This window comes from Xiphias gladius, chromosome 10 (assembly GCF_016859285.1).
Source record: "Xiphias gladius isolate SHS-SW01 ecotype Sanya breed wild chromosome 10, ASM1685928v1, whole genome shotgun sequence".
NCBI classification, from domain to species: Eukaryota; Metazoa; Chordata; class Actinopteri; order Istiophoriformes; family Xiphiidae; genus Xiphias; species Xiphias gladius.
The window spans coordinates 26,828,802-26,856,618 of record NC_053409.1 but is presented as its reverse complement, the minus strand read 5'-3'; the positions used below and the strand labels follow the sequence as shown (position 1 = coordinate 26,856,618).

The following is a 27,817-nucleotide window of genomic DNA, read 5'->3' as shown; positions in this document are numbered from 1 at the left end:
TTTACAGTTTCACACTGTGCATCACTGCCTGCCACAGTGTCCGATTTTGCCACTGAGGGGCACCAAAGTAATAATTTCCCAAATTCTACCAATAGTGGGTGTAATTTGTTTTTCTCCATAATGCATATGAGATCAAACAAACAGGATCAAACTCCAGAATTCATTACGAAAGTAGCACATCACGTTTTAACAGGCTGCAGTTCAGAGCAGGTTAACTCCAACATGACTGATATTGAACAAATAAGACAAAGGAGTGGATACCATTATTTGTGTAATAAAGTTGTGTTTATTTATTTATAAATGTAACAGGGAGTGAACACACACGTAGTTAAAATGAGTAAAACTGAAAGATGTGTGTTCTTGTTGTTTGCTCTGAGATTTTGAGCCGGACTGATGAATCTGTTGGACCAGTCAATGAAAATTGACAGCATAACAAGTACAAACAACACATAGACAGATAGACAGACAGATAGAGAGACAGATAGAGAGATACATAGCTGAGATAGGAAACAAAGGCCACTAAACAAGTGCAATTAAAGGCTAATTTGTATACAATAACTATTGTGGGGTTTTCTACGTTTTTCCCCGCACCGTAAATGCCACATCATGTATTTGGATGACAGGGAAAATCAGGATGATGTGTCCCGTCATGCAGCGCGCACCCCCCCCCCCCCCCGCCCCCCCGATCTCGTCGGATCCAGAGAGAGAGAGAGAGAGAGAAATAGAGAGAGAGAGAGCGAGAGCAGTAATGGCGGCCGGTTAGACCCATACACCGACACCGCGTCCGCAAACAGCCGCACTCACCGCAGCCCTCCGGGGGCAGCCAGCCTCACACACCGCGGCGGAGCTTGCGCCACAGACACGGAGCGGAGACACGGGCTTAAGGGGGGGACGGGAATCCTTTATTGGAACGCTGCTGCCTGGGACTTTCCTTCTACTTTTCTAAAAAAAAAAAAAAAGAAAAAAAAAGAAAAAAAACATGGATGAGCACCCCGGCGGAGGAGGAGGGGTCGGAGCGGGCGCTCCGCGACAGCCTCCGCCGCCGCAGCAGCAGCAACAACAGCAGCAGCAGACGGGGAGCAACAGCAGCGCTAATCCGCCGATCGGAGGCGGTGGAGGTGGCGGTGGCGGAGTCATGGTGCCGCACCAGCCGGACGAGCTGCCCCGGCCGCAGCAGCAGTACACCATCCCCGGCATCCTGCACTACATCCAGCACGAGTGGGCCCGGTTCGAGATGGAGAGGGCGCACTGGGAGGTTGAGAGGGCCGAGCTCCAGGTTAGCCCGCTTAGCTTAGTTTAGCCTAGCTTTGTGTAGAATGCCGATCAGGCTCAGAACTACAAACAACTGGCGGCGGTGTCGAGTACAGGGGGTGCTGAAAGAAGGTGACAGTGTTTGGCGGAAATTCGCCACATTTGTATATTTCCTTCCTGACACTTAAGTAAAAAGTCACCGTACGTCTAACCCAAATGTTTGTAACCTAGCAGGCTAAAGCTAACGGGTCACTGAATAGCGGAATGCGCTTGGGATACCGTTAGTGCGAGTGGAGCTAACCGTTAGCTTCAGCGTTGTAGCACTGTTGTTGTCACTTTCCTGTGTTTTCTTATGTCCCCCACCCCCCCACCTGTGTTAACACTGAGGCTTTTTATTGTGGACATGAAGTCCGGCGTTGGTAAAGGAGAAGTGAATCCAGCTGACGGTCAGCTAATATCCACATGCAGCCATTTTGGTTTGTCACGCTAGCTAAGTTAGCTGGTGGCTAGTAGAGCTGGAAAAAGTACTCAGGTCCTTTACTTAAAAGTACAAAATACCACGGTGTAGAAATGTACCAGTAAAAGACTAAACTCGGGTTTTCTAGATTAGAAAAGAAACACTGTGAATCAAAATCTTAACATTTGCCATGTAATTAGTTTTTACATTCAGAATATAGAATGACATCTTTAACAGACTCTTAAATTTTGGCTAATGTTTAAAACCAGAGTAAAGAGCTGATCAGAAGTTTAGAAAATAGACTCATTATTTCTATGAATTTGCACCAACAGACAGATGGAAGGAGTGTAAAAAAAACTCTGTTACAAGGAACAGTCCTGCATTCAAAAATCTACTTAAGTAAAAGTAAGTATTGACAGGTACATGTGCTAAGAACAAGCTCTTCACTCATGAGTGGTATGCAGTTATTTATGATATCAGAGGATTATTACTGATGAATTAATGTGTGTGTGATGTGTTGCCATATTATTCCGCAGAAGCAAAATAAACAAACAGAAAAGCACTCCTAACCAGAAACAAATTTTCAGAAAGAGAAAATAAACAACTAAAATTGCCAAAAACAGACCCGTAGTTAAACGGGGGACCTAACGTATTACCACAACTCGAGGAGTACAATAGCAGCAGCTGTTACAAATGTGATATAATCCTCACTATTATCATATGATATTAAAATTCTGCTTGGTAGTTTAATTTATGACAAGGTCATATTTTAAGATCATTATGCAGCATATTTTGTATGTGAAGTCTTAATTTCTAATGGTAACCAGTAACTTGTATTACTCTTGTCCATCAATGAGACCGTTTGGAATTTTTTGACAATCACTGGTCATGGAGAAAGTACTCGGGTCCTTCATCTAAGTAAACTCACTAATACCACACTGTAAAAATACTCTGTTACAATTGAACTCCAATGATTATTTTCATTATCAATTAATCTGCAGATTATTTTCCAGATTAATTCATGAATCTTTTTGTCTATAAAATGTCAGAAAACAGTATATAATGCTCCTGAGAATTTCCCACAGTCTAAGGTGATCTCTTGGAAAAAAGGTCTTGTTTTGTCCAATCAACTTTGCTATTTATCTTTGTCATATATAAATGTAAATTGAATATTTTAATGAGTCATAGACCAAGTGATTTGTTGATTAATCTAAAAAAAAAAAAATCAGCAAATTAATTGTTGTTTGAAGCCTGGCATCAGACCTTTATCAGTGTGTGTTCCAGAGTGTAGACTTGTTCATTCAGGCCTCTGTTGTGTATGAATGTAAGAGTGTGTTGAGGGAAGATGGAGTGAAGTGCTGAAATGTGGGACAGTTCATGTCTTCGTCACAACACACCCTGCAGCAGGCGGACTGTGTGTGTGTGTGTGTGTGTGTGTGTGTGTGTGTGTGTGTAATGACAGGGTCTCAGTATGCTGCGTGTGTTTGCTCTGCTCTGACTTGTTGGGATGTGACACTGGATGCCTTCAGCATGACTCTGTCAGCGTTCCTGATAAGAGGCGAACATACAAACGGCTGCTTAAGTTTGAACAGAACAAACAAGCGAAGGTGTCGAATGTGAACATTTACTGTAGGAGGACGACCGATAAACTGTAAAGGCAATAAGTGGTCAAATATTCTGTAGCGATGCTTTATCAATACCCCAGAATCAAGTGCCACTGTTTTAAACTGAACTTTTGGAAGAAGGTTTGAAAGGTTTGAAGATATATTTAAAAGCACATTAGGTTTTCGAACTAGCATTCACTCTGCTGATTATTTCTATTCCATTAGTCTATAAAATGTCCAAAAACAGTGAAAAAGTAAGTTTCACAATCTCTTTTTAATCCCATAGTGCTCAGTTCAGTTGTTTTGTCCAATTACCGGTCCCGAACCCAAAGATATTTAATTAACTGTCATTTATGACCAAAGAAAAGCATCAAATTCTCTCATTTGAGAAGCTGAAACCAAAGAATATTTGGCAGTTTTGCTTGAAAATTAATTTTCTGTCTGGCAGAAATAGCAACCATACAAGTCTCAGCTTTTCTCTGTTTTGTATCATTGAAAACTGAACATTTTTGGGTTTTGGGCTGTTACTTAAAAAATCAAGACATTTGAAGATGTAATTTTGGGTTCTGGGAAATTGTGATGTTTTTTCTTTATTTTATTTATTTATTTTTAATAGAATTTTCTGACGTTGAACCTGTTACCAGACACCCCTCTTTTGGGCATAAAAAAAATTGAATATAAGGCCTGGAGTTGGACCTTTTTTATTGACGAAAACACTTGAGAGCCACAAGTCTGGACCAGTTCTGTGTCAACAGCTGTTGCAGTGATATGGATCCTACAGTGCTTTGCACAGATAGAATCAGGAGACTTAGAACTTTCAAACAACATAGAATTTGTCAAGGTTGTGTGAAGACTGAGTCCAGTACAGACCAGAACACACCTTAAGCAGCTCTGCCAAGGTTAAAGTGTCCAAAAGGCGGGATGGTGGATTTTAAAAGGTTAATAGACCAAACAAGTTTTTCACCAAAACAACCTGGAAACACTAGTGTGATTGCAAATAGTTTTCACACGAAAACTGTGTTTGAAATTATATAATGTTTGATGTGGCCCTAGTCTGAGCGGATAAATGTAAAAACACTGGCCCCCTATTTTTATTGTGGATTGGAAAAGTGGAGATTTTTGTAAAACAGTGACATAAGGGTGGTCGGGGACTTTGTGGCAGTAAAGTTAACAAGACCAATTTCTGTCTCTTCTTAACCTCCCTGCAATGAGTCATTTTAAATGTCGGTGCAGTCGATCACTTTGACACAGGTTTTTTCTTTAAGATGTTCGTGTTATTTTGTCAGATGACTTGAGAACCACAGACAAGAAAGATCCGTCTTGAGAGACGAACCAACATATTGGTTATTTGGGTCTTTTTATGGAATTTCTTGACAATAAGTGAAATACAGAATAATGTCAGACCACTGTTTTTAAAGTGAGCGAAAGAATCTTAAACTCCTTTTTAATTGCCAATTCTTGGATGCAGAAAAACGACCAGATAAAACTCTCCCCACCTACAGGCGCCTGCATTCCCTGTTCCATTTCTGCACGACTTCTTTTTTAACATCCGTTCCAACATCACAATTCGCACAACAGTAAATCACAAAGAAACTGCATGATGACTCTGTGCTTGAAAATCCTGTCTTAAACCACACAGTCACTTTTTAATCCATCATCGGTCTAATTTGCCTAATCTGCATGCTCCTTCAGATGTGGTGGAAACAGACACAAATACTCTGAATTCCCTGAGTGTTCCTCAGTTTTGTTTCTGGGACTATTTGGACTAAAAAGTCTTAAAACTGCTGCAGATAAAAACACAGGAAATGCCTTGTTAATGACATATTAATGAAATATTAGAAAACCTTTTTGTAAAGCAGTGAAAAGACTTAACATTTGTATCTGTGCGATTTTTAGAGCTGAATTGATTAGTTGTCTTTTGCCCAATAGTTTGTGTAAAGTGTAACTATGAATTATCAGCTTGTTTAGAGGACACCTGTCTGTTCGTACCTGCTGTATTTATTGATTAATTTATTCATACCTCTCATTAACATACGTTGCAGTTCACACGCCAGCATTAGAATGCGTCTCCACATGTGTCTCAAGTGACCTCTTGTGATCGGATCTCGCCAGCTTACACAATTTGTACAACTTGTATTTTTTTGAAAATGAGCGTGTAAGTCCGCTCACACAGAGGACGTGAGTTGAGTAGGCGGTCCTTGAGCGTAGCTCAGCACACACTGGCGTACACACTGCTAGAAGAATTTGGCCATATGCGGCCAGACCACCTCTGAATGAGGTCTGAGCGATCGGACCTAAATGCGTTGTTGGTGCATTCAAACCTGATCGCCCAAGATGAACAGGTATGAATGGGGCGTCCATGGCCTTTTCTCCAGCACAGTGAAAGGATGTTTGTTTGTTCATGTTTGCTGTGTAAACTGGGCAGAGTCCACAGATTGAGCCCTGCCTGGAGTTTCAACATCGTTTCATCCAGGAAAAAGATTCGACCTTCCACCAGAGCCCTGCTTTATTTCACACTATGTACATACAACACTGTCTTATTGTGGTGAAGCAGGTTCAGTTTCGATTTGAAATCAGAGGATTTACCGGTAGGAGTGAGGATGCGATTTGTCCTGTTAAAGTTCCACAGGAAGCAGCAGCAGCAGCAGCAGATGAGTTGTGTGGTCCAGGCTTGTTAAAAGGATCTGACCTGTAAAATATTGATGCTAAATCTGTGTCTGCTGCCATTAGAGCGAGCTGGAGGAAGTGAGGAACATCCCCGCTGCAGTCTCCAGTGAAGATGCTGACCAGCTCCAAACCCTGACCTCTGACCTCTGACCGGCCTCTGCTTCTCGTACACAAGAAAAAACAGACTTAAAGTTAGACTTTTAATTTGAAGTGTCTGAGTTACGCTGGATGTCCATGTGGCAAAGTGTCAAAAGGGAACTGAGACAGATGCACATGAAGTTCACAGTTACAGGCGCCTGAAGTTTGTCTTATTAGAGGAGTTTGGGTTTTAAAGCAGATGAGACAGGTGAGACTGGGCTAGTTACTACAGTGTTGTGTGACTCACTGGATGCTGCTTTGGGGCAACGACAGGCCCAGTGCCGTCCCCCCTAGGGACCCGCATTCTCTGTCAGTATATAAACCTGAATCTCAAATGGACATAAACATGGCGCATCTTCTGTTGTTTGCTCCACAACGCACAGACTTTATTCTCCCACCGGAGCATCGGTGGCCTCATTGCTTGTAGCCACTGGAGCCTTCTTAGTGTTGTATATCTGAAACATACGGCATCATGTCACACCAAACCCTCTGGTGATGAGAAGCCTCAGGTTGCAGGTTGAGTTTCTGCCGTCGATGTTCTCATCCTGAACTTTTGATGTGAAACAGCTGTTGGAAGTTTACTTGTTTAGTCAGCTAGCTGTACTTGTACTCGGTGCCGCGTTGCTCATTCATCCATCTGACTCAAGCTTCATAGGTCTACAGGGCAGTGGTCTAAGTGAGCACTCGGACCAAGATCAGCCCTGCATTAAAATAACGCCAGTGCCTGGGGGGGCGTGTAGTTTCAGATACAGGTGAGACATTGAAATACAATCTAGGAAATCCAATTGAGTAACAGATCTGTGAAGTTGAAGGCTTATCAAGTATCAAAACACTGAACAGAGGTTTAAAATACTCAGAGACAGGATTTTGCAACTGTGGAAGGTTATCGTGGTGCCAGCTATTTTCATTTTCGTTGAGTTGATCATGAGGCAAACAGCAGAAATACTCCATTCCAGTTAGAAAGTAATCTACCGGGAACGGGTTCGCATATATTTGAACGGCCAGTGTCGCGTCTTGCTGGATGATGATGCGTTGCCAGGTTGAACTTGATTGCCAGATGACCCTGAGGGTTTGTTTTTTTTGTTTTGTTTTTTGCTGGTGTCATCTGTGTTGTCACCCCCCACCCCCTGTGCTGGCTGACCGACCTCATTCAAATGAACGAGGGAGGTGAAGTCAGTCCGAGTCTCTACCTTAATTGTTGTAATCAGATTAACGAATCTCAGAAAGAGCAGCGTGTTAGTCTGGGTTGAACGGAGGATTTGCACCAGACCAGCTTTTTAATTTCTCCTCCTAAGGCCACAGTGAACACACACTGTGAAACGCCAGCGTGGATTTACAACCACTTTTTTTTTTTTTTTTTGTTTGTTTTTTTTACAAAGAAAACACACATTTCACACACCCTAGTTGTAGCCAGGAGGTCAAAGGTCAAAGGCCTGTTTACCTGGAGGGCGGCGGCAGGTTGACGTGTATCAGTAGGTGGGGCACTGCTGTGGTGACTCCATGTTTTGATAAAGAGGGCAGGGCTGCGGGACAGGAGGCTGTAATTAGCCATTCTGGCCTACTGGGCCCTGCTCTGACAGCCCGATCCCAGCTGGACGCTAAAAGTAGACCGGCCTGAAATAACTGTAGCGTGCACACACACGCACGCTGAAGTTCAACTGCCTGTCAATCACAAAATCAAGACAAGATGACAACTTTTGATTGTTTCTTTAAACATATTTTTAGTTATTTGAAAATGGTGGAAATCTATATTTTCTCTCCGTAAAGACAGAATTGACGAGTGTATCTCACGACTTTTTGAAGTGCGTGTGTGTGCGCACGCGTGCTTCGACCTTCTGCGAGGTACAGTTTGAGGGAGGACACTCACACCTTCAAAGGGCTGTTTGAGGGATCAAACCTGGATTTAAGGTTCAGATTTGAATCAGGTTCAGGTTAGGGTACGGGGCCAGGGAATGCATTATGTCAATGAATGTGCTCCCAAAGATAGAAGTAAGAGTGTGTGTGTGTGTGTGTGTGTGTGTGTGTGTGTGTGTGTGTGTGTGTACGTGTGTGTGTGTGTGTGGTGATGCAGTTGTTCAGAGGAATGGCTCTGATGACTCCCCCAACCCCCATTTAGCTCGGTCTGATCTGTCAGCGTGGTAAATCTGGGCCACTGAGCTCACTTTACACACACACACACACACACACACACCTTCATCATCACCATCACCCCGCTGCTCTGACCTCACTCCAGCTCCCTAAGGAGCACTTGATTCATGTTCACCAGGTGCACAAGGCGGGAGGGGTGCTGTAACTTCAGTCTTAAGCTGAGAACAGACTAGAAAACTCTACAAATCCAAATGAACTTGCTGTGAAGGGACTCGGCATTAACAGCTGCTTTAACACGTCATAGACAAACACACTCTGAGACCTTTTGTTACTAACCTCAACCTGCAGAATGTGATTCAGAATCACACAGAATCACATTCTTGTTTTTACAGTTCAACAGGTGTAAAGTTAGGTTGATGCCTCCAGCTGGTCTGAGGATCAGTCAGGAGGCAGAGGTATTAAAAACAAAACCAAAGTATTGTAAAACATTTCACAGTTAGCTAGTGTGTTGTCACAAAACTGTCAGTGTCACAGACAGACCTTTTAATGCAGATAGATTTGAAGCATATTTTCTTCTCTCTCCGTTATGTCCCTCATTCTTACCACTTACCAACAGGCTGTTAAAGTTGAAAATGTCAGCCTCATGTTGTGGTGTGGACAAAGAAAATACTGACAATATGTTTTAACACCTGGATATATAATGCAGCTCCAGGTACAGGCGGTGGAGCGGTTATCTCCGCCAATGATGTTGGGTCTGGGCTGGGCCTTTCAAGCCCGAGGACGGGTGTAATGGGCACCGCAGTGTTTTTCTTGATGATAAAACAATCAGTAGTTCTCTTCATTTTGAATTAGCAGTAAGTTTTAAGGTTGAGGAAGATTAGAGTTTGTGTGTCCGTGTCCCTTCAGGGGCCTTGTTTTGTCCAAACAACAGTCCAAAACCTGAAGATATTCAGTTTAATGTAATGGTAAAACCAAGAAAAACAATAAATGCTCACATTTGGCATTTCAAATGCCAAACATTTGAAAATGTTTGGCATTTTTTCATTTTCACGGATGGATAGATGTCTGTGTTCACGGCCTCGGCAGCAGTGTATTGTCAGGGATGAGCTTTGGCTCAAAGTGCAGCGACACGACAAACATCAGACTGACACTGGGTAACAGACACACAGTAATACAGGAAATACTGGAGAGTTCAACCACTGTGTGACAGCAAATATTCACTAAAAATTGCATTAAGCAATTACACAGAGCAAACACTTCTGGGTTTGCGCTATGAGGTAATCATAAACAGACGTACAGTAAGTAAAATAAGTCATATCTGACACGGGACACGTATGGTTTGATATACTTAATCATTAGTTGCACCAACATTCTACTTTTACTATCGATTAATCTAGTGATTATTGTCTAGATTAATTGGTTAATTGTTTGGTTTATGAAACATCCGAAAACAGTGAAAAAAGTCCATCGCATTTATGGTTCTATTCATCCAAGAGTCCAAAACCCAAAGATATTCAATTTACTAAAATGTAGGACAAAGAAAAGCAGCAGAAATCACAGAAGTGGTTAATCTATTATGGAAATAATTCCAGATTAATTTTTTGTTGCTCAGCTAATCGATTGATCGACTAATCTCCGTTTACTTTATTTATATAGTCACTGTCCTGACTGCAATGAAAGCATAATGTCTGTCATTGTCAATTCCCTGTAACTATCCACATGACTCACAGTGAAAACACTGGTCTGTTGACAGTGATCCAGTTTTCTTAGGAGGACTTTTCCTTTAATTGAAGTGTCCCTTCTTTATCAGTCGTCCTGTTGCTGTCTGAATGTCGAAACTGAAACGCTGGACGCGGTTCAAATGTTTGGTTGGTGTGTGTGTGTGTGTGTGTGTGTGTGTGGAGGTAAGTAGGTAGGTAGGTAGGTAGGTATGAGCAGCCATCATCCAGCAGCCGCACACTCATCTTCTATGTCAGTGGGATATTGGGGGTGGTGTGGAGCTGTGGCTGTCAGTCACAGAGCCAGCCAATCAGAGCACGGCTGAATTAGTGTGGTGTGTTATGTAATCCTCCCCTCAGACATCCCGGTTCACTCCCTACCTCCCTCTGTCTGTCTGTCTCTCTCTCTTTTGGCCGGGGGAGGACCTGTGGTGTCCCCGTTGTCATGGCGACCTTCACTAGAGGAAGTCGCGACCCCCCCCCCACCCTGTTGCCATGGGCACACTGGAAGAGAGCACTCAGTGTGTGTGCTTTAATATAAATAGCTCTCAGCCTCCAGCCTCCATCAGTGTTGGGTTTCAGGCGCAGCTGCTCACAGACAGACAGACAGGCAGGTGGACAGGGAGACAGGTGTGGTCAGTCAGACAGGGGGTGCTGCTGATTGACAGGTGATGGAGGTTAACTGGAGGTTTTGGTGTGTAGGAGGCACTTGTTTTCCCTCTGATGTCTGATGACAAAAACTTGGTGTTTTTTCGTATATCTTTTGTAAAATAAAAGGATTAATGGATCTAGTTTTTGTAGTTTTGTCCATTGTTTCAGCAATAACAGAGTTGTGAAGTGGGAAGAGCAATTTTTTTTTTTCCTCAATGGGCCCCTTGCGTCCAAAAAATTTTGGGCATTTCCTGTCCATCTTTCCAGGATTAGGAAAGAGACCTATGGTAGATTAAAAATGACTGCAGGGTTTGAAAAGCAATTCTTCCAAATTAGAAACAACACAGCCATCCTGTTGTTTGTATTTACTGTTGCATGACTCTGATGTTTGAGTTGTATTTGAATGAAAACAATATGTAACTCTCCAGAATGCAAGTTTTCACAGTAGCTGATCTGCTGAGAGTTTCATGGCTCTGTTTCTGAATTATTTCAGAAAACAAAGTTTTATTTCTCTTATTAACTCACTTTGTTTTCTCATCACAGCTCCCTCTCTTTCATTCACTCTTTTTATTAAAAAAAAAAAAGTGGGGAAGCTGACCGCAATTTAATATGAATAAAAAACTAGAAATGTACGACCTCTGTCCTAATATTGTTGCTGGAGTACTCCCTTGTTTTACGAATGAAGCGGTACACAAGTGAAACAGCCACAGTGTCTGTGTTATACCAATTGGTGTTGGTCAGTCCTCCTAGCCATGTCCCTAAAGTTTATGGAGTAGGGACTTTTTTTTAGCACCTGGAGCTGTCCTACAGGAACTAAATTTAGTCCCTGGTTCCTCAAAAGGTTTTCGGTCCCCTGGGAAAGAAACAACCTCATTCGTTGTTGGTGACTGGCAGGTGTCTCTCCCTGAGTCTTGGATGGACATGAAACTCTCGTGGTTGAATCCATCCATCCATCCATCAGCTATACCACTTATCCTTAGAGGGCCACGGGAGGGGGGGGCTGGAGCCAATCCCAGCTGACATTGGGTGAGAGGCAGGGTACACCCTGGACAGGTCACCAGTCTTTCACAAGGCCGACACATAGAGACAGACAACCAGTCACGCTCACATTCACACCTGTCACCAGTTAACTTGCATGTCTTTGGGTTGTGGGAGGAAGTTGGAGGAAACTCACGCAGGCACGAGGAGAACATGCAAACTCCAGAAAGGCTGGTTCGAGCCCAGGTGGTTCGAATTTGCTGTGAGGTGACAGTGCTGACCACTGCACCACCGTGACGTCCCCTGGTTGAATCATCGCAACGAGAGATGAGAAAAAGTTTTTAGAAAATATCTGCTGCTTTGATTTAAAAATAAAGTCAAAGTTACAGGAATCCTGTGGACATAAAAACTGAAGGAGAGAAGTCAACTACGACTCCCAAGGTGCATAACAAACATCTGCTGAGGTGTAACAGACCACACTGACAGACATGACGTGAACCATGTTTCTGTTCAGTTTCCATTCTTTATTTACAGACTTTTGGAAAAGTCACTACAGTGCTTAGCCAGACATGCCATAAAACATTTTCAAGATAAGTTAGGATGCTTGGAAACGCCTTAGGTCGACATGTCAGCGGTGATAAACATGTTCTGCAACAGTTTTTCTGGGAAGTAAGTGTATAAAAGGTTCAGTCAGGTGGATGATGACATGAATTAATCAGCTTTCTCTCTCTTTTTTGTGTATGTCTAGGCGAGGATAGCGTTCCTGCAGGGGGAGAGGAAAGGTCAGGAGAACCTGAAGAACGACCTGGTTAGAAGAATAAAAATGTTAGAATACGCTCTAAAGCAGGAAAGGTAAGGAACTACTTTCAAAATTGAAGGTGACTGTGTTGCTTTGTTCTTCGGTGTCATAACATTAATCATTATAACACCATAAAAGGACCATGCTGCTGATTTTTCATGCTTCCACCCTTTAACTACAAGTCGTGTACTTCACTTTCCATCACCGCTCATTTTCCAAGTCATCTGTCATATTTTAGTTTGTTTTCCTATCTTCCAGACAACCATTGGTTTCACTTCAGGTTTTGTTTGTATAAAATACCCCAAGCTATTAATTCTAAAATCATATATGAAATAAATAAACCACTTAAAAAACTGACCATAGCAATTATGAAAAAATTTAGTCTATTTAAATGTTCTGTTGATTGGCTTAGGAGTGAATCAATTGAGTAATTGTTTCAGTATTGTGTTTTAAAAAATTGAACCGGGAACACAAACCAGAGATATCATGAAAAATATGGTGTGACTTTGATTTAAACTGATCTGAATTTGTTTTAAAAAAAAAAAAAAAAAAAAAAGGGTTTACTTTCAAAAAATATCCAGCAGTAATTTGATGTATACAAGATGTGTAGTGAATGAGTTGAAACATCGATGGTCCTTCAACACGGTTGGCTGCAAACCATCGACCAGGTACCACTCAGGAAAATGAAAACCCCAGCTTTGATGCTGGAGACCAGCTGGAATCAGTCAGAACAGAAATTAAATCACAACAGGAGAGAACGTGAGCAGCAGAGAAACGTGACTGGATGTGAAAGGTTCAGCTGAGCTGATCTGCGGAGCTGCTGATGAAGCGAAACAGTTGATCAGAGTGAACTCAGGGTCAAACGTGTGATTGAAGTTCAAAATACACTAAAGTAAAAAATTAGCTGCTGGTAACGAAGAGTTTCATTTTAAACAAAATGAATCTTCTACCTGTAGAAACTACTGTGGTGAAATCAGACCAGGCTGAAAGGCTCGTACTAAAGCTCACTGTTAAAGTTAGGAGTCAGATTCAGCTCTGAGACTGTTCTGATCTTGAAGAATTGTTTCAATTTGATCATAGAAGAAAATTAAGTGAATATACGTGGGCTGAACCCAAAGTGTCGCCGATTCGAATCGTTAGTTGAGGAGCCGCTGATTCAAACATCATGTTGTCATATTAAAAGCAAAATCGAATGCAGAGAAACAAAATAGGATTTTCTTTCAAACTAAATTATGATCAGGACAGACTTTTACTTTTACTGCGCTGTGTGAAGATCTGATGATGATGATGGCGACGACGACAGTGTCAAAGGCACTAAAACATGAGTCTTAAAAATGTGACACGATCTGCAATCTAATGTAAGTGTTCACTGTGGGGTGCTGCTCTATAGGTGCGCTGGACTGTGAGATTAATAATTAATAGCATTTCTTATATCATGCTAAGTAGATAAGAAAACTTTGAAATCACCAAAATGATTAATATGTTTCACTATTCAAAGCATTGGCCCAAACTGGCGAATCAGTGTCAACGTGGAAAACTGGTTTGGGTACAGCTGGGAGATTCAGGCTTCTGCAAATAAAATGTGACGTGAAGTGTAGTCTGAGGGTTCAGGACTGAGGTTAGTTATTAAAATTGGTGGTTTGAATAGCAGAATTATCTTTCCTTTGTTCATCCATCCAGCTGCTAGGTTTTCCAGTGAGTGATGAGTGTTACAGCCTTGCAGGACCGCAGTGTGGCCGCAGACTTGGCCTTAAACTTTTACTTTAGACATTCAGTCTTGTTCTTAAATTAAACCAGATTATAAATATTTCTCCTTCTTTTCCTCCTCAGAGCAAAATACCACAAACTAAAATATGGAACGGAGTTAAACCAAGGGGAGATGAAGATGCCAAGCTTTGAATCAGGTAGGGGATCTAACACAGAACAGCATCATGAGGAGACATGTTTGTTTTAAAGTGAAACCAGGAGAGGGTTTGTGGATGTGGTCTGCCTGTCTGTAACTGACCAGGGTTCTTCAGGTTGATGTATTAACTGCAGTCCGACTGTCTGAGCTTTTTTACTACTCATACCAGAAATACGTTTAACACTGTTACACTCACCTTCCTCCTTTTTAATCTCTTGTCTGACAAAACATCCACAATAAAACTACACATGATCTTCAGGACAGAGAGAAGGACTTGATCTGCTTAACAGTTGAACTTCAAAAGAAGTGTTTACACAGAAAGGGGGGGGGGCAATTACAGTGACCAATCACCCTTTCACTGTACACTCATGAGCACTTTATTAGGAACACCTTTGCACCTGCTTATTCACGCAATTATCCAATGAGCCAGTCATGTGGTGGCAGTGTGATGCATAACAACCTGCAGATCCAGGTCAGGAGCTTCAGTTAATGTTCACATCAAACATCAGAACGAGGAGAAAATGTGATCTCAGTGACTTTGACGTGACGTCATTGTTGGTGGCAGACAGATGGTTTGAGTCTTTCTGAAACTGCTGATCTCCTGGGATTTTCACACACAACAGTGTCTAGGGTTTTTACTCAGGATGGAGCCAGAAACAAAAAACACCCAGTGAGCATCAGTTCATGTTGATGAGAGAGGTCAGAGGAGAAGGTCCAGACTGGTTGGAGCTGACAGAGGCTACGGTAACTCAGATGATCTTTACAACTGTGGCGAGTAGAAAAGCTTCTCAGGATGAACAGCACGTCCAACCTTGAGGTGGATGAGCTACAACAGCAGGAGACCACGTCAGGTTCCAGTCCTGTCAGCCAAGAACAGAAATCTGCGGCTGCAGTGGGCACAGACTGCACCACAACTGGACAGTTGAAGACTGGGAAAAATGTACCCTGGTCTGATGAATCTGGATTTCTGCTGAGGCAGCAGATGGTTGGGTCAGAATCTGGATGAATCCATGGACCCAACCCACCTTGTGTCAACAGTCCACACTGGTGGTGGTGGTGTAACGTGTGGGGGATGATTTCTTGGCACTTTGGGCTCCTTAATACCAACCAATCATGGTCTGAATGCCACAGCCGGTCTGAGTGTTGTTGCTGACCATGTGCTTCCCTTCATGGCCACAGTTTACCATCTTCTAATGGCTACTTCCAGCAGGATAATGCTCCACGTCACAAAGAAACAGTCTTCTCAAACTGGTTTCATGAACATGAGTGAGTTCAGTGAACTTCAGTGGCCTCCCCGGTCACCTGATCTGGATCCAGTAGAACACTTTTGGCAATTGGTAGAACGGGAGATTGAATGTGCAGCTGATAAATCTGTAGAAATGATGTGATGCACTCGTGTCAACATGGACCAGAATCTCAGAGGAAAGTTTCCAACATCTTGTGGAATCCAGGCCATGAAGACCTGAGGCTGTTTCTAGAGCAAAGGGAGGAACTACCCAGTATTAGTAAAGAAAAATTTGAAAGTCTCTTTCAGCCACTCAGCTTTGACTCCTTTCCTCTTCCTCCTTCACACTTTTCCTCCCCTCACCTTACTTCCTTCTCTCCATTCACCTCTTCTCAGACAAGTTTGTTTCTCCAACATTAATCTCGATTGATTATTTCTGGCTGATATCAGATCTGTGTAATAAGGTCATTCTCTGTTTTATTACTGATCCAGTGAATAGGATCTTGGTGCAAATAACCATCTAGTGCATCACACTGTAGATATGAAAGCATCCAGTGGGTGACGGTGTATTTGTGCGTATTTGCCTCATCGTCTGTTCTGTGTATGTTTTGTCCTTTTAGACACCAAAGACTCAGAGGTCTCTGCTGTTCCTGCCAACAGTCAGCTCACCTGGAAACAAGGAAGACAACTACTCAGACAGTAAGAACACACACAGGAGTTCGGAGTTAACGCTTCTGCTCGGACTGGAGGTGGAATGCTGAGTTTTTGTTGCTACGCTCACCTGCCACAACTTGTTTACAACTAGACCGGCATAACTTTTTCAAACTTCCACTTAAAATCTTCCTCACCAGGTCAGAGTTGACACTGTTGATCATATTATCTCGTCAGGCTTTTAAATTCAGTTTATCCTCAGACTTTCAACTAACACAATCAAAAATTTGGAATGGATGCTGGTTAATCCCAGTTTTGTTGGTCTGAAGCGAGGCTGCGGGTAACTGATTTGTTTTGTTTATTGACTAACCTGTGTATCATGTTTTTTCAATTAATTGTTTAATCTTTAGTATATCATAGAATATTGACAAAGGCACTTCACAAGTTCTCAGAGCCCAAGGTAGAATTGCAACAATAAGCCAATCGAAAGAAAAATTAATTGGCCACCATTATACTAATCAGATAGTTACTAATTAGTAAATACATTTTTAATTTTTTTTTTTTTTTTGGTAACTTCTCAAGAAAAAATGCCACAGGTTTGCCTGTTCCAGCTTCTCAAATGTGAGACTTTGCTGCTGTTCTTGGTCTTACATTAAAGACAAATAAATATTTTCTCTGTTTTGGTGAAAGCAGGAAAAAACAAGATATTTGATTATGTCAGCTTGGGCCTCGGGATATTTTTTATAAGCATTTTCAAAGTTTTCTGATTGAAATAAAGGACACAACACAAACTTTGTTAATTTATTAGCAGATTAGTCAAATGTGAAAGTTTTAGGTGCAGTTCCAGTCCAAGATGACGTCTGGAAATGTTTTGTTTCGTGTGACCGACAGTTCAAAACCACAAAGAGACTCTGTTTACTGTGATACAAAACTATGCGTGTGTGTGTCTGTGTGTGTGTTTGTTCAGGTACCTGCAGGAAGTCGGATACACAGACACCATCCTGGACGTTCGTACCCAGAGGGTTCGCTCTCTGCTCGGCTTGTCGGGCTCCGAGCAGAACGGTTCTGTGGAGAACAAGAACCTGCAGCACCTGATCAACGGGACAGAGCGCCGCAAGGACAGCAAGAGGTACACACACACACACACACACACACACACACACACACACACAGAGTTAGTGGGGGTCAGAGGTCACACGGAGGTAATATGTGACTGTCTGTTTTTGTGTCCAGGAGTCCAGGTGATGTTCTGGAGACATTTAACTTCCTGGAGAACGCAGAGGACAGTGACGAAGACGAGGATGAGGAGGGAGACCTGATGGACGACATCAGCACCGACAAACACCACCGAGCCAAGAAACACAAGACCAAGGCACGAACACACACAAAACATACAAAAAGACACCACACAACCCAGTGCAAAAAATGTTACCACCGGTCTCCTTTCCTTGTTTTTGCCTTTTCTTATTATTTTCCTTCCTTCCTATCTGCTTTCTTTTATTCCTTCTTCCCTCCCTCTCTCCTTGTCACCTTCCCTCAGTGTTTCGTCTTCTAATTCTTCTCTCTTTCCCTTTTCGTCGTCCTCTAGGTTGGGAACGAGGGCTTGGCATCGGAGGACGATGCTGACACGGAGGAGGCACTGAAGGAGTTTGACTTCTTGGTGACGGCCGAGGACGGAGAGGGAGCGGGCGAAGCTCGGAGCTCTGGAGACGGGACAGAGTGGGGTGAGGGACAGATTAAATAAAAAAACCATGAAAAACGTGATCTATTCTTCTTTCATAGACAAAGCCGTCTGATGATTTACGGTTCATTCAGATGTATTCAGACCCTTTCACCTTTTCCACGTTGTTATGTTGCAGCCTTATGCAAAAATCGTTAAGTTCATTTTTTTCCCTCATCAGTCTATACTCAGTACCCCATAATGCCAAATTTTTCAAATTTATTAAAAAGGACAAACTGAAATATCACGTTGCAGGGATTATTCAGTGAAGGGGTCTCTAAAGTGATGCCACCATTACTGTGTTGGTCCAGTTGAACTCATTTACACTGACAGAGTAGAAGATGTTTGTGTTGATCACAATGAACAGATGACGATGGTGTGTGTGGATGTAGGAGTCATTAAGCTATGAATGTAGCTTCTCTACGACCTCCAGGGTCTGAATTTGAAAGTGCTGCATCAGGAATTTTCTATTTGCCTCTAATTTCAATCACCAAACTCAAAATCATTTCTGTCATTGTCATCAGACGAAACGTAGCGTTTAATACAGATCTGAATTACACGATGCCGTAAAAGTGGAAACAAAAGAGAACCAAGCTTGCCAAAGACGCACGGGGTGGTGGCTCAGCATCGTCTCCGTGTCGACAGAGTGCTCGGTGTAGAGCAGTCCCCAGCGGGATTTAATGGAGATTTATAGAAGTGAAATTAATCTCATGTTTCATGTTTTACAGGGACTCCTGGACAGAATTGTGGGCAATAGCGGCTCAAAAGTAAAATCCCTTACGTAGAGTGTTATAGCTGGGTCATATGACAGGTGCCACTGCAGTGATGGCAGGTTGTTTACTTCGGCTTAGAACCCAGATTCATCTATATCCCGGTGTGAGCTCCTCAGAACCAAGCAGAGAGTAATGTCAGATTTACATAGAAATCTCTATTAAACGGAGCAGTACAGTGAAATCGGTTTTAAGAAAGCGGTAGAGATTGGTTATTAAAGTTCCCCTCTCTCTCTGTGTCTCTCTGTAGCGGAGCCTCTACCGTTTCCCACCGGTGGGGGGAAATCCTTCCTGTTGGGGGGGTCGGACGACGTGTTGGAGAGCGTGCTGGGTTTGGGTGACCTCGCTGACCTCACTGTCACAAACGACGAAACAGACTACAGCTATGATGTGAGACACAAACAAAACCACGGCTGCGCAGCGGTTTAAAACACAGACATTTGATAATGAATTTAATCACGTGATCTGTCCTGTATTTACCTCAGCTGCCATCCAATAAGGAGTCTTCGTTCAGGAAGACGTGGAACCCAAAGTACACGCTGCGGAGCCACTTTGACGGCGTCCGAGCGCTGGCCTTCCACCCTGTCGAGCCCTGCCTGGTCACCGTGTCCGAGGACCACACCCTCAAGCTATGGAACCTCACCAAGACCGTCCCTGCCAAAAAGTACATCAGTATTACCCAGCAACTTAATCTCCAACACAAAGCGAACCAGTAAATGAGTGACAAAGACAGTTAAAAATGTGGTGTTGTAGTTGTAGAGGAGCGCCAAACGACCAATGACCTCAAACTCAGCACAAGTCCGTGGTGATACTGTTTGTGTCGGCAGCGCTGACTTTCTCAAAGGCATGAGCTCAACCGGAATTCCGGTCTTCATCTCCATGTTTCAGTTTGCGCTCACATCAAACTCTTGACCCTCACTAAAAGCATCCGAGCCAGAATACTGTATAATCACCAATACCTTTACTCAAGTTACTGCGCTTAAATAATTGCACCTGTGAGGTTCTTGTATGACCATTTTATGCTACTTTATACCTCTACTCCACTACATTTCAACATATACTACTTTCAGCAACCTTACTAGCCGTATCATTAATTTTCATCTAAAAACAAAGCTAAGTTGTCCCAGCAGTCGAGTGCAGGCAGCTGCGTCACAATAAAAGTCTCATGGTGTGACGCCTTCTACATACCTTGCTCTGACTTTTGTTTTGAAACCGCTCAAAGAGTACGACATACATGAAAGAATTAAGTTCCCCACAACATGCTAACTGCTTGTTCAGCGAAAGTGGGTCTAAATCTAGCTTTGTACACGATTTGTTTGCAGTGTTGTGGACAACAACAGCAGAATATTTACATGATTAAGGCGGTGAATCGGTCTACAGTGCAGGCTGTGTAATACTGACTATCTGTACAGTCAGAGAGGTTGAAATTTAAATCATAGGTTTTCGCACATCTCATATTAGAAAAAGTTGGTCACAAACAATATTTCTACCACATCCTGCAGTTCTTATGCGTGAATCACTCTACTTCAGAGGAAGATCCCCTCTTCTCAGACCTGACAGATCCTTTTAATATTTGCATCTCATTTTCTCCTCAGCACAGCACTTCTCTGACACTATTCAGCTAAACTTCAAATACAGACCACATCAGTATCCTACACATAATCCCTGTAAAGAATTCCCCTCAGGATTTACTGCAGTACTACATCGTAACAGAGCTCAGCTTCGAGGAGAAACCGTCTTTATGGCTTTTTAAATATTAGCTACTGATGGTGCCAACAGAGGTGATGAAGAGGGTGGGTTGAGGACAGTTGTTATGATGATGTGTTAAATAATATTTTGTTTCCACTGTTTTCCAGAAGTGCCTCTTTTGACGTGGAACCCATCTACACATTCAGAGCTCACGTGTATGTATCAACACCGTCACACAGCTAATGTAACGTTTTGTCCTTAGTTCGTTAGTGTCCGTTCAGGTTGTGAAAGACCTGGAGATAGTTGGTGACGTCTCAGAGTGCTTCAGCATTAGTATAGTAAATAAATGATGAACTAAAGCAGTTACCTCAACCCAGTCTAGTAAAAAGCTTTTTAAAGGTCTCGGTCTGTCTGTTTCAGTGGTCCAGTGTTGTCGTTGGCGATGACCTCCAGTGGTGAACAGTGTTTCAGTGGAGGCATCGACTCGACCATCCAGTGGTGGAACATCCCCAGCTCAAATGTCGACCCCTACGACACCTACGGTAGACAGCTCTGCACTTGTGGAATAATGATACTAACCTCAACCCTGAAACCAAGCATGAATTCCCACAATGCCCTTTCTAAACATACTCGCTCTCTTAAAGTGTCCTTCCTTTCCAAAGATGTCCTCACTGTCAGGTTCAACATTTCAAAATAGTTGTAGAAGCAGAAGACCAAAAGCTGTCCCGTTTTATTAAACACGAGGCGACTCCTTTCTCCTCTTGTCCAATCAGACCCCAGTGTCCTCGCGGGGTCGTGGGCGGGGCATACGGACGCCGTGTGGGGACTGGCTTACAGCGGCATCAAGAACCGCCTCCTGTCCTGCTCGGCCGACGGAACGGTGAAACTGTGGAACCCGACGGAGAAAAACCCCTGCATCTGCACTTTCAACACAAACAAGGGTGAGGCCACAGAGGGGACGGAGGACAGAGCGCCCCCCGGGGGAGACAACGGGACATAGCAGCTACAGTCAAACAACCTCCACTTATTAATGTGTGTGTGTCTGTCTGCAGAGCACGGGGTCCCCACATCGGTGGACTTTAACGGTTGTGACCCCGCCCACATGGTGGCGTCCTTTAACAGTGGAGACGTGGTGGTGTACGACCTGGAGACCTCCCAGCATGCACTGGTGCTGAAGGGGCAGGGAGACGGCAGTAAGAACACGCACACCAACACGCGCACGTTCAACAGAAGTGTGCAGTAATGCGTCTACTTTAATCCTTTTTCGTTTGTTGTTTTTTACCCCAGCCCTCCCGGGGTCGAATCATATCAATAAGGTGGTGAGTCATCCCACGCTACCCGTCACCATCACCGCTCATGAAGACAGACACATCAAATTCTACGATAACAAGTCAGGTCAGTGCTCTACTGCTCCCCTGCCTGTCTCTCTACCTGAGTTCTGAGGCTCCAGCACAGCAGCTCTCCCCAGGGAGCAGGAAATTTACTCAGCATTTCTGCAGGCTGAGTAAATTTTTGAGGCGGGGCTTGCAGAGAAGTTCGGCGCTGAACGTCTCTGATTGGTCCAGCACACAAGCGTTTTATACAAATGTTATGCAAATGTTGTTTTGCTTGTAGTTTGTGGCCGACGATAGTCAGGACGGAGCGGCTAAAGAAAACGAAGACATCATTACTCAAATGTAATAATGACGTGAAAGGCGACCGTCGTGCTTTTGATACATCAGCAGTTTTAATTTGCTTAATCTTCCCGTGGCTTTTGTCCTGCTGCGGAAACAACAAACACAAAGTGCTGGAGGATCTTTTACCGTTTGAGAAAGTTCCTGGACATTAATTCTTGGGGAAGAACGAGTTCAGAAAATTAAAGTTCCCGAAACTTTTGGTGACAGGAGGCTGGATTTTGTGTTAAAATTACAGGGCAAAATCACAGGCCTCCAGCTATTTCTCACCGTAAATTAAACTTGATTTTACTCCACAGAACTGTGGGTGGTCAGTTATAAAATCATGTCTGTTCTAATTTTCTGATGTTTTTCTTTCATATCTCTTTTTTTCATGTGGGACTTCATCGTCTTTGAGGATGGCTGCTATGTCACAAATGATTTCACTGAATAAACTGTAGATCTTGTCTGGTTTTTGGAGAAACACTGACCCTTAATGCTGCTTAGATCCTCCTGACTGATCCCGTCGGCGCGTTGGGAGATATATGTAATGAATGAAGCCAGCAGTGCTGAAAGAGAGACAGTGCCTCTCAGTGTGGAGATGCAGTTACCAGTGCCGCTGCTGTGTGATAGTTCCTGACGTTTAAGAAACTCAAAGGAACGAATCCTACATTTAAACAGTTGTGGGCAACAAAAAGAGCAGAACGATTCCATTTGGTGACATGAACATTATTGGTAGAATTGATCAAACTAACGCTTGGCAGACACACAAGTTGTAGTGATTTAAAGAGTTCTGTGTGTGAGTGAGGGATGTTTACCTGACAGTTCGACATCCGGTCTGCAAGCGTAGCTTACATAACTTACAGCTATACATTTTTTTTTTTAAATCAGGATGTGGTTTTGTGGCTTCATCTTGTTGTGCTTCTTGTGCAACCCTGGAAACAATATATAGAATAATAAATCTCAGGGTGGAGTTTAGCTACGACAGCGAGGTGATAGCGTCATGAGTTTTGGGGAAGACTGGGAAACGTGAGCACGTACGTATGAAATATATAAATATCAGCATCTGCCGAGCACTAGTGTTGATCTGTCTGTCGTCAGCTTTCCACTCCCTCTGAAGGGATTGGCTGAGGGTCGGATAGCAGGGTGTTCTGACGGGCCTTAAACCGGCCCTTATCCACCTCTCTGACCTCCTCTGTCCGTGTGCAGGTAAAGTGATTCATGCCATGGTGGCTCACCTGGACGCCGTGACCAGTCTGGCTGTGGATCCCAACGGGATCTACCTGATGTCCGGCAGTAAGTCACGCACGCAAAACAGATGATCCGTTTTAATCCGGTTTTATTTTCAGCAGTGTGTTTTAATCTGTCAGAGCATTGACGTTGTGATCAGTGACGTCTCCGTCTCCTCCTCCTCAGGTCACGACTGCTCCCTGCGTCTGTGGAACCTCGACAGTAAAACATGCGTTCAGGAGATCACGGCTCACCGTAAGAAGAGCGAGGAGGCCATCTACGACGTGGCCTTCCACCCCTCCAAGGCCTACATCGCCTCCGCCGGAGCTGACGCCCTCGCCCGGGTCTACGTCTAGACGAGGAGGAGAAGTAGCAGCCGACTGCGGGGCGAGAGACTCAGACACACACAGAGAGAGAGAGAGAGAGACAGGCTAGTCTGTTCACACACATACATGATTCAGGTCTGTTCAGGTCTCTGAACACAGAATATATATTAAAGAAAGACTGGAGGTAATGAGGATCTCCACTGGACAACTGAAAACACACACACACACACACTCGCACTTACACACAGTTTAAGTTAAGAGGTGGAGTGTTGCCGTCTCCCTCCGACTGACTGAAGAGACTGAGAAACGTTGTGGAGACGCTGTTTAAACCTGCAGGCCGACACACGGCAGCTCGCCTGCAGCTCGCCTGCAGCTCACCTGTCCTGTGATGTCACCCCCCCCCCCCCGACTGCAGGGCCCCGACCATAGCGCTGACGACACTACGTGAAGCCCCGACCCCCGCCCCTCCCTCGCATTAATGCTAGTTTGGCCTCCTGAAGCTCAGACGGGGGCAGAGCAGACGACGGAGTTAAAGGAGAAATCCCCCCAATCGGCTCAGTGATGTTCTCGTTTCTGTCTGCGTTCAGTAGTTTGGTGTGTTCTTCATCCTCCTGTCAAAAACTGACCACACAGACGGCACCAACATCAGGTCCAGATGTTTCCTGTGTGATTCTCTCAGTAGTAAACGTTGAGTAAACGGTTTTGGCATCAGTCCCTCAGAGAGCCGCCACTTTGCACCGGTGTTCAGCAGTCGAACAGGGAAGAGCCCCACAGCGGTTGATTTTTGCACAGACTCAGTATCGTTACACCCCTGAGCGTTGATTAGTCCAGCTACGGAAAATTAACAATTTACGAGATTATTGTGGCATTTTTGCCTTTTATTGGACAGTTTCCCAAACGGAATCCGGCCGGTGGCGTTGCAGTTAGATGGTGTTCATCTTAACCGCAAGGCCCCCGGACCTTTTAATGAACAGTGTCAGTATCGGACTCATGGTTTCAGTCATTTATCAATCTGCAGCGGCCGATTCTCCAGCTTTTCTGTTCTGTCACAGTAACTGAATCTCTCTGTCAGTTTTGGACAAAACAAAGACGTCTGAGGACGTCGCCTTGGACTGACGCTGGGATGGACATTTTCCACCGTGGTCAAACATTTCATAGCCTAAACCACTGACCAGTGAGTCAGTAATGAAAGTAAAGATTAGCAGCGGCCCTGAATTGTAAAACCTCTTGACGCCGGCGTCACTGTCACCTCCTCCTAAAGCAAACGGGCTTGTTTTCAGTTCAGAGTGTCGGCATCAGTCCCGTCAATGCAGTTCCGCGTTTCGGCCGCAAATCTAGGTTTTGCTGACCTGGCTGACCTTCGATCTCCTCACCTCGCCGCAGTGATGTGGAAGTGTACTCCAGGGTGTGTCAGTGCACCGCGACATCACATCGTGTTTCACACGGGAGCAAACAGGCCAGAAAAACGTTGCGACGTCGAACGCGCCCCAGATTTGACCCCGAGGATTGACGTTAACGCCGACCGAGGGAAGCTGCGTTCACTTCCAAGTTAACGAAACCGTTTAAATGCGGGGAAGTGTTGCATGTCACAAACTGAGCTGAGCAGCAGTGGAAGAACATCTGAGGCGGATTTTTCCTCCAGCTGCAGCACGGGGGGAAAATCAGCTGGATTCAAAACGGGAGCAGATCATTTGACGTTTTAACCAACCGTGGTTTCTTTTAAGTTTTTTTTAATAATCAAATCTGAACCAAAGCTTGAGGAGAAGAACAACAAGAAACAACGGTTCTCAGATTTTAACCTGCCCAACTTTTTTACAGTGTTTTTTAAGAAATATCAATTGAGAGAACTCAACATTATCTGTTGATTTTTGTTTCTAAAAACTCCAGCAACGACCACGTCGGGTTAGAAATCAGATCGTCTGTTGCCGTTTCTCTGAGCAGGTTTGAGCTGATTGGATGTAGAGGACTGGTTCAACCTCCCCCACCTCCGCCCCTGGTGGGCCAATCAGAGCCCTGCGTCTAAACCCCACCAATGTGAGGAGCAAAGCATTCAGACAGTTAGCGTTACTGCAGTTCCACGGTTTTTCTTTGTGTAAAATAAATCTAGTTTTTATAATCCTTTTTTATAAACGTCTCGTTCACGGCACCGAGGAGGACTCTAGTTCCTCTTTCCCGTCCAGTCCTGCCGTCGAAGCGCTCGCAGAACCCCGCCCATCTACGCCCCGTTTCCCGTCGCCTCCGTCTGACCTTTCAAGATGGAGTCTGGTTGTTGCGAGAAGACCTGGGTTCAGTTTCTGGACCCTGTCGCAGACTTTTAATGCAGAGAGTAAAAGAGAGAGAGAGAGGGAGCTGCTCAGGAGTGTTGAGACTCGGCCGAGGAAGAGGAGGAGGTGAATATATAGTGACCCGACAGAGGGAAACCCATTATTATTGAGGTCTTTTCACTTCCTCCTTAATGATGCTGCGTTCACGTCTCATGGGAAGGATGGTAGAGACAGACATGATACACACACACACACACACACATAGTTGAATAAGGCTGAAAAAGATCAGTTAAAGCCACGTGGACGTGGTGTGAACAGCTGCTGTCGTCTGAGGTTTGTGTTTAATATGGAAGGAGGGGCTGAAAAAAATTCCCGTCGACTTTTCCTCAACAGTCACGATCGCTTATTGTTTGTCCTCTGGGTCTTGGCGTGTTACAACAAATTCAGGAAAATGTTGAGCGGGAATTTAAACTGACTAAAACACTAAGGTTTGAAATAAAGACATCAGCTCTCAGTCAGACGCAGGCTTGGACATTCGGTTTAGTGTCGTCACCGACAGGAAAATGATAAAGCGGCAGATTTATTAAAAACCGTCTCTTCCTCACAGCGTGTGAAGGGATTTCACACCGTTGACTTAATTGATCCAGCACCGTAAACTCTTCCCACGGCGGTCCCAGCGGAGCGGCCCCGATCCCAAACGTACTGAAACGTAAAGTGTGTCCCAGTCCACTGTCCCCTTTTAAGATCAAATGTTGACATTCTGGCCAGCTCTGTTCCTGGAGGACACAACGGCAGAGTATTCATGTGCGTTCACGTCTTCTGTGGTGCACTCAGGCAGTTCTCGTCAGTTCCAGGGTCCGTTTGTCGTTCTCAGCTTCACCGTGAAGAATCCAAATCCAGGTTTGACTGCAGAAATCAGATTTTTAAAAACAATATTTGATTTCCATTTTTAGTGTGAAAGTTTTATTTATATGTGTAGCTGGGACGGAAAACTGTAATATGTTGTCTTTTTGTCCAAGCTGATATTACTCCAAGAAGAGGAAGCAATGATTGATTTTATAGTTGTTTTGTTTTTTTAATTGTAAAGATTTTTGATCGTGGTGTATTGTGTTGAAGTGAAATATCACAGCTCGTTTTTTCAGCAGTTTGAGGCCAACTTCTGTTGATAAATTAGGAAATATTCGGCTTTACAGAGTACCTGAACGCACCACAGTCTCAGTCAGAGTGTCGGGTTTAAACAGTAACAGACGGCCTCGTTTAGCAGCTGTAGCTCTCCTCCTCCTCCTCCTCCTCGTACTCATATCACGGTGTGATTTTTCTCTTCACTTTTCTTCTTCACGGCTTCAACAAGCAGGAGTCAAGTTATTTATATCATTAGACGGTTTTTAGTCTCGTCTTTGTGAGGAGAAAACTAGTCCCGACCTGCCACGCGGGGAGTTTCATGTTATCGCTGTGGTTTGTTCTGATCCACACTTCTGTTTGTTCTAATTTAATTCTTCTAACTGAAGGGATTTGTAACGCGAGCGGCTCCTGGTTCATCACAACTCCAAACACAATCTTTTCATGTTTGTTTTATTTTCACCAACGCTACAACTTACTGTGTAACTAAAGACTTTTTTTTGTTTGTGTAATGCATGAGTAATACAATAAAAGTATTTTTTCTAGTCTTCCAGAAAATGGATTAAAAAAAAAAAAGTTCTGATCAGTTTGCGAGTTTTGATGAGTTTTGTAATTTTTTTTTTTTTGATTTACAAACTATGAAACAGCAGATTTTAAAGATTGTACCACATAGCAGAATACAACTGTTGAAATGTATATAAAATGTCTATAATAACTATTAAATGGTGTACCTGTACAGAGGCTGCTGCTCTGCTCATCATTCTGTCGGAAATCACCAGTTTGTGTGGAAATGTTTTGGCAGGAAAAAGACCGCCAAAATAAAAGCTCCGGCAAAGCATGACGCTTGGGTTTCTGCAGTAGAGCTGCAACAGTTAGTCGATTAATTGATTCGTCGATCAAATTTCTTTCAATCGCTA

The 27,817-nt window shown here is 43.7% G+C and overlaps 1 protein-coding gene across 1 annotated transcript; it reads left to right on the top strand.

Moving 5' to 3' along the window:
• The first annotated feature begins 737 nt into the window (after positions 1 to 737).
• On the top strand, positions 738 to 27,641 carry strn3 (striatin, calmodulin binding protein 3). The gene is made up of 16 exons (XM_040136647.1): positions 738 to 1,276; positions 12,301 to 12,404; positions 14,182 to 14,255; positions 16,100 to 16,178; positions 17,098 to 17,259; positions 17,364 to 17,502; positions 17,719 to 17,854; positions 18,871 to 19,010; positions 19,106 to 19,284; positions 20,477 to 20,524; positions 20,730 to 20,851; positions 21,083 to 21,250; positions 21,362 to 21,502; positions 21,597 to 21,704; positions 23,171 to 23,257; positions 23,378 to 27,641. Exons 1-16 carry the CDS (start codon positions 980 to 982, stop codon positions 23,545 to 23,547), a joined length of 2,154 nt encoding a protein of 717 aa, XP_039992581.1. The 5' UTR covers positions 738 to 979; the 3' UTR covers positions 23,548 to 27,641.
• Positions 27,642 to 27,817: the final 176 nt, after the last annotated feature.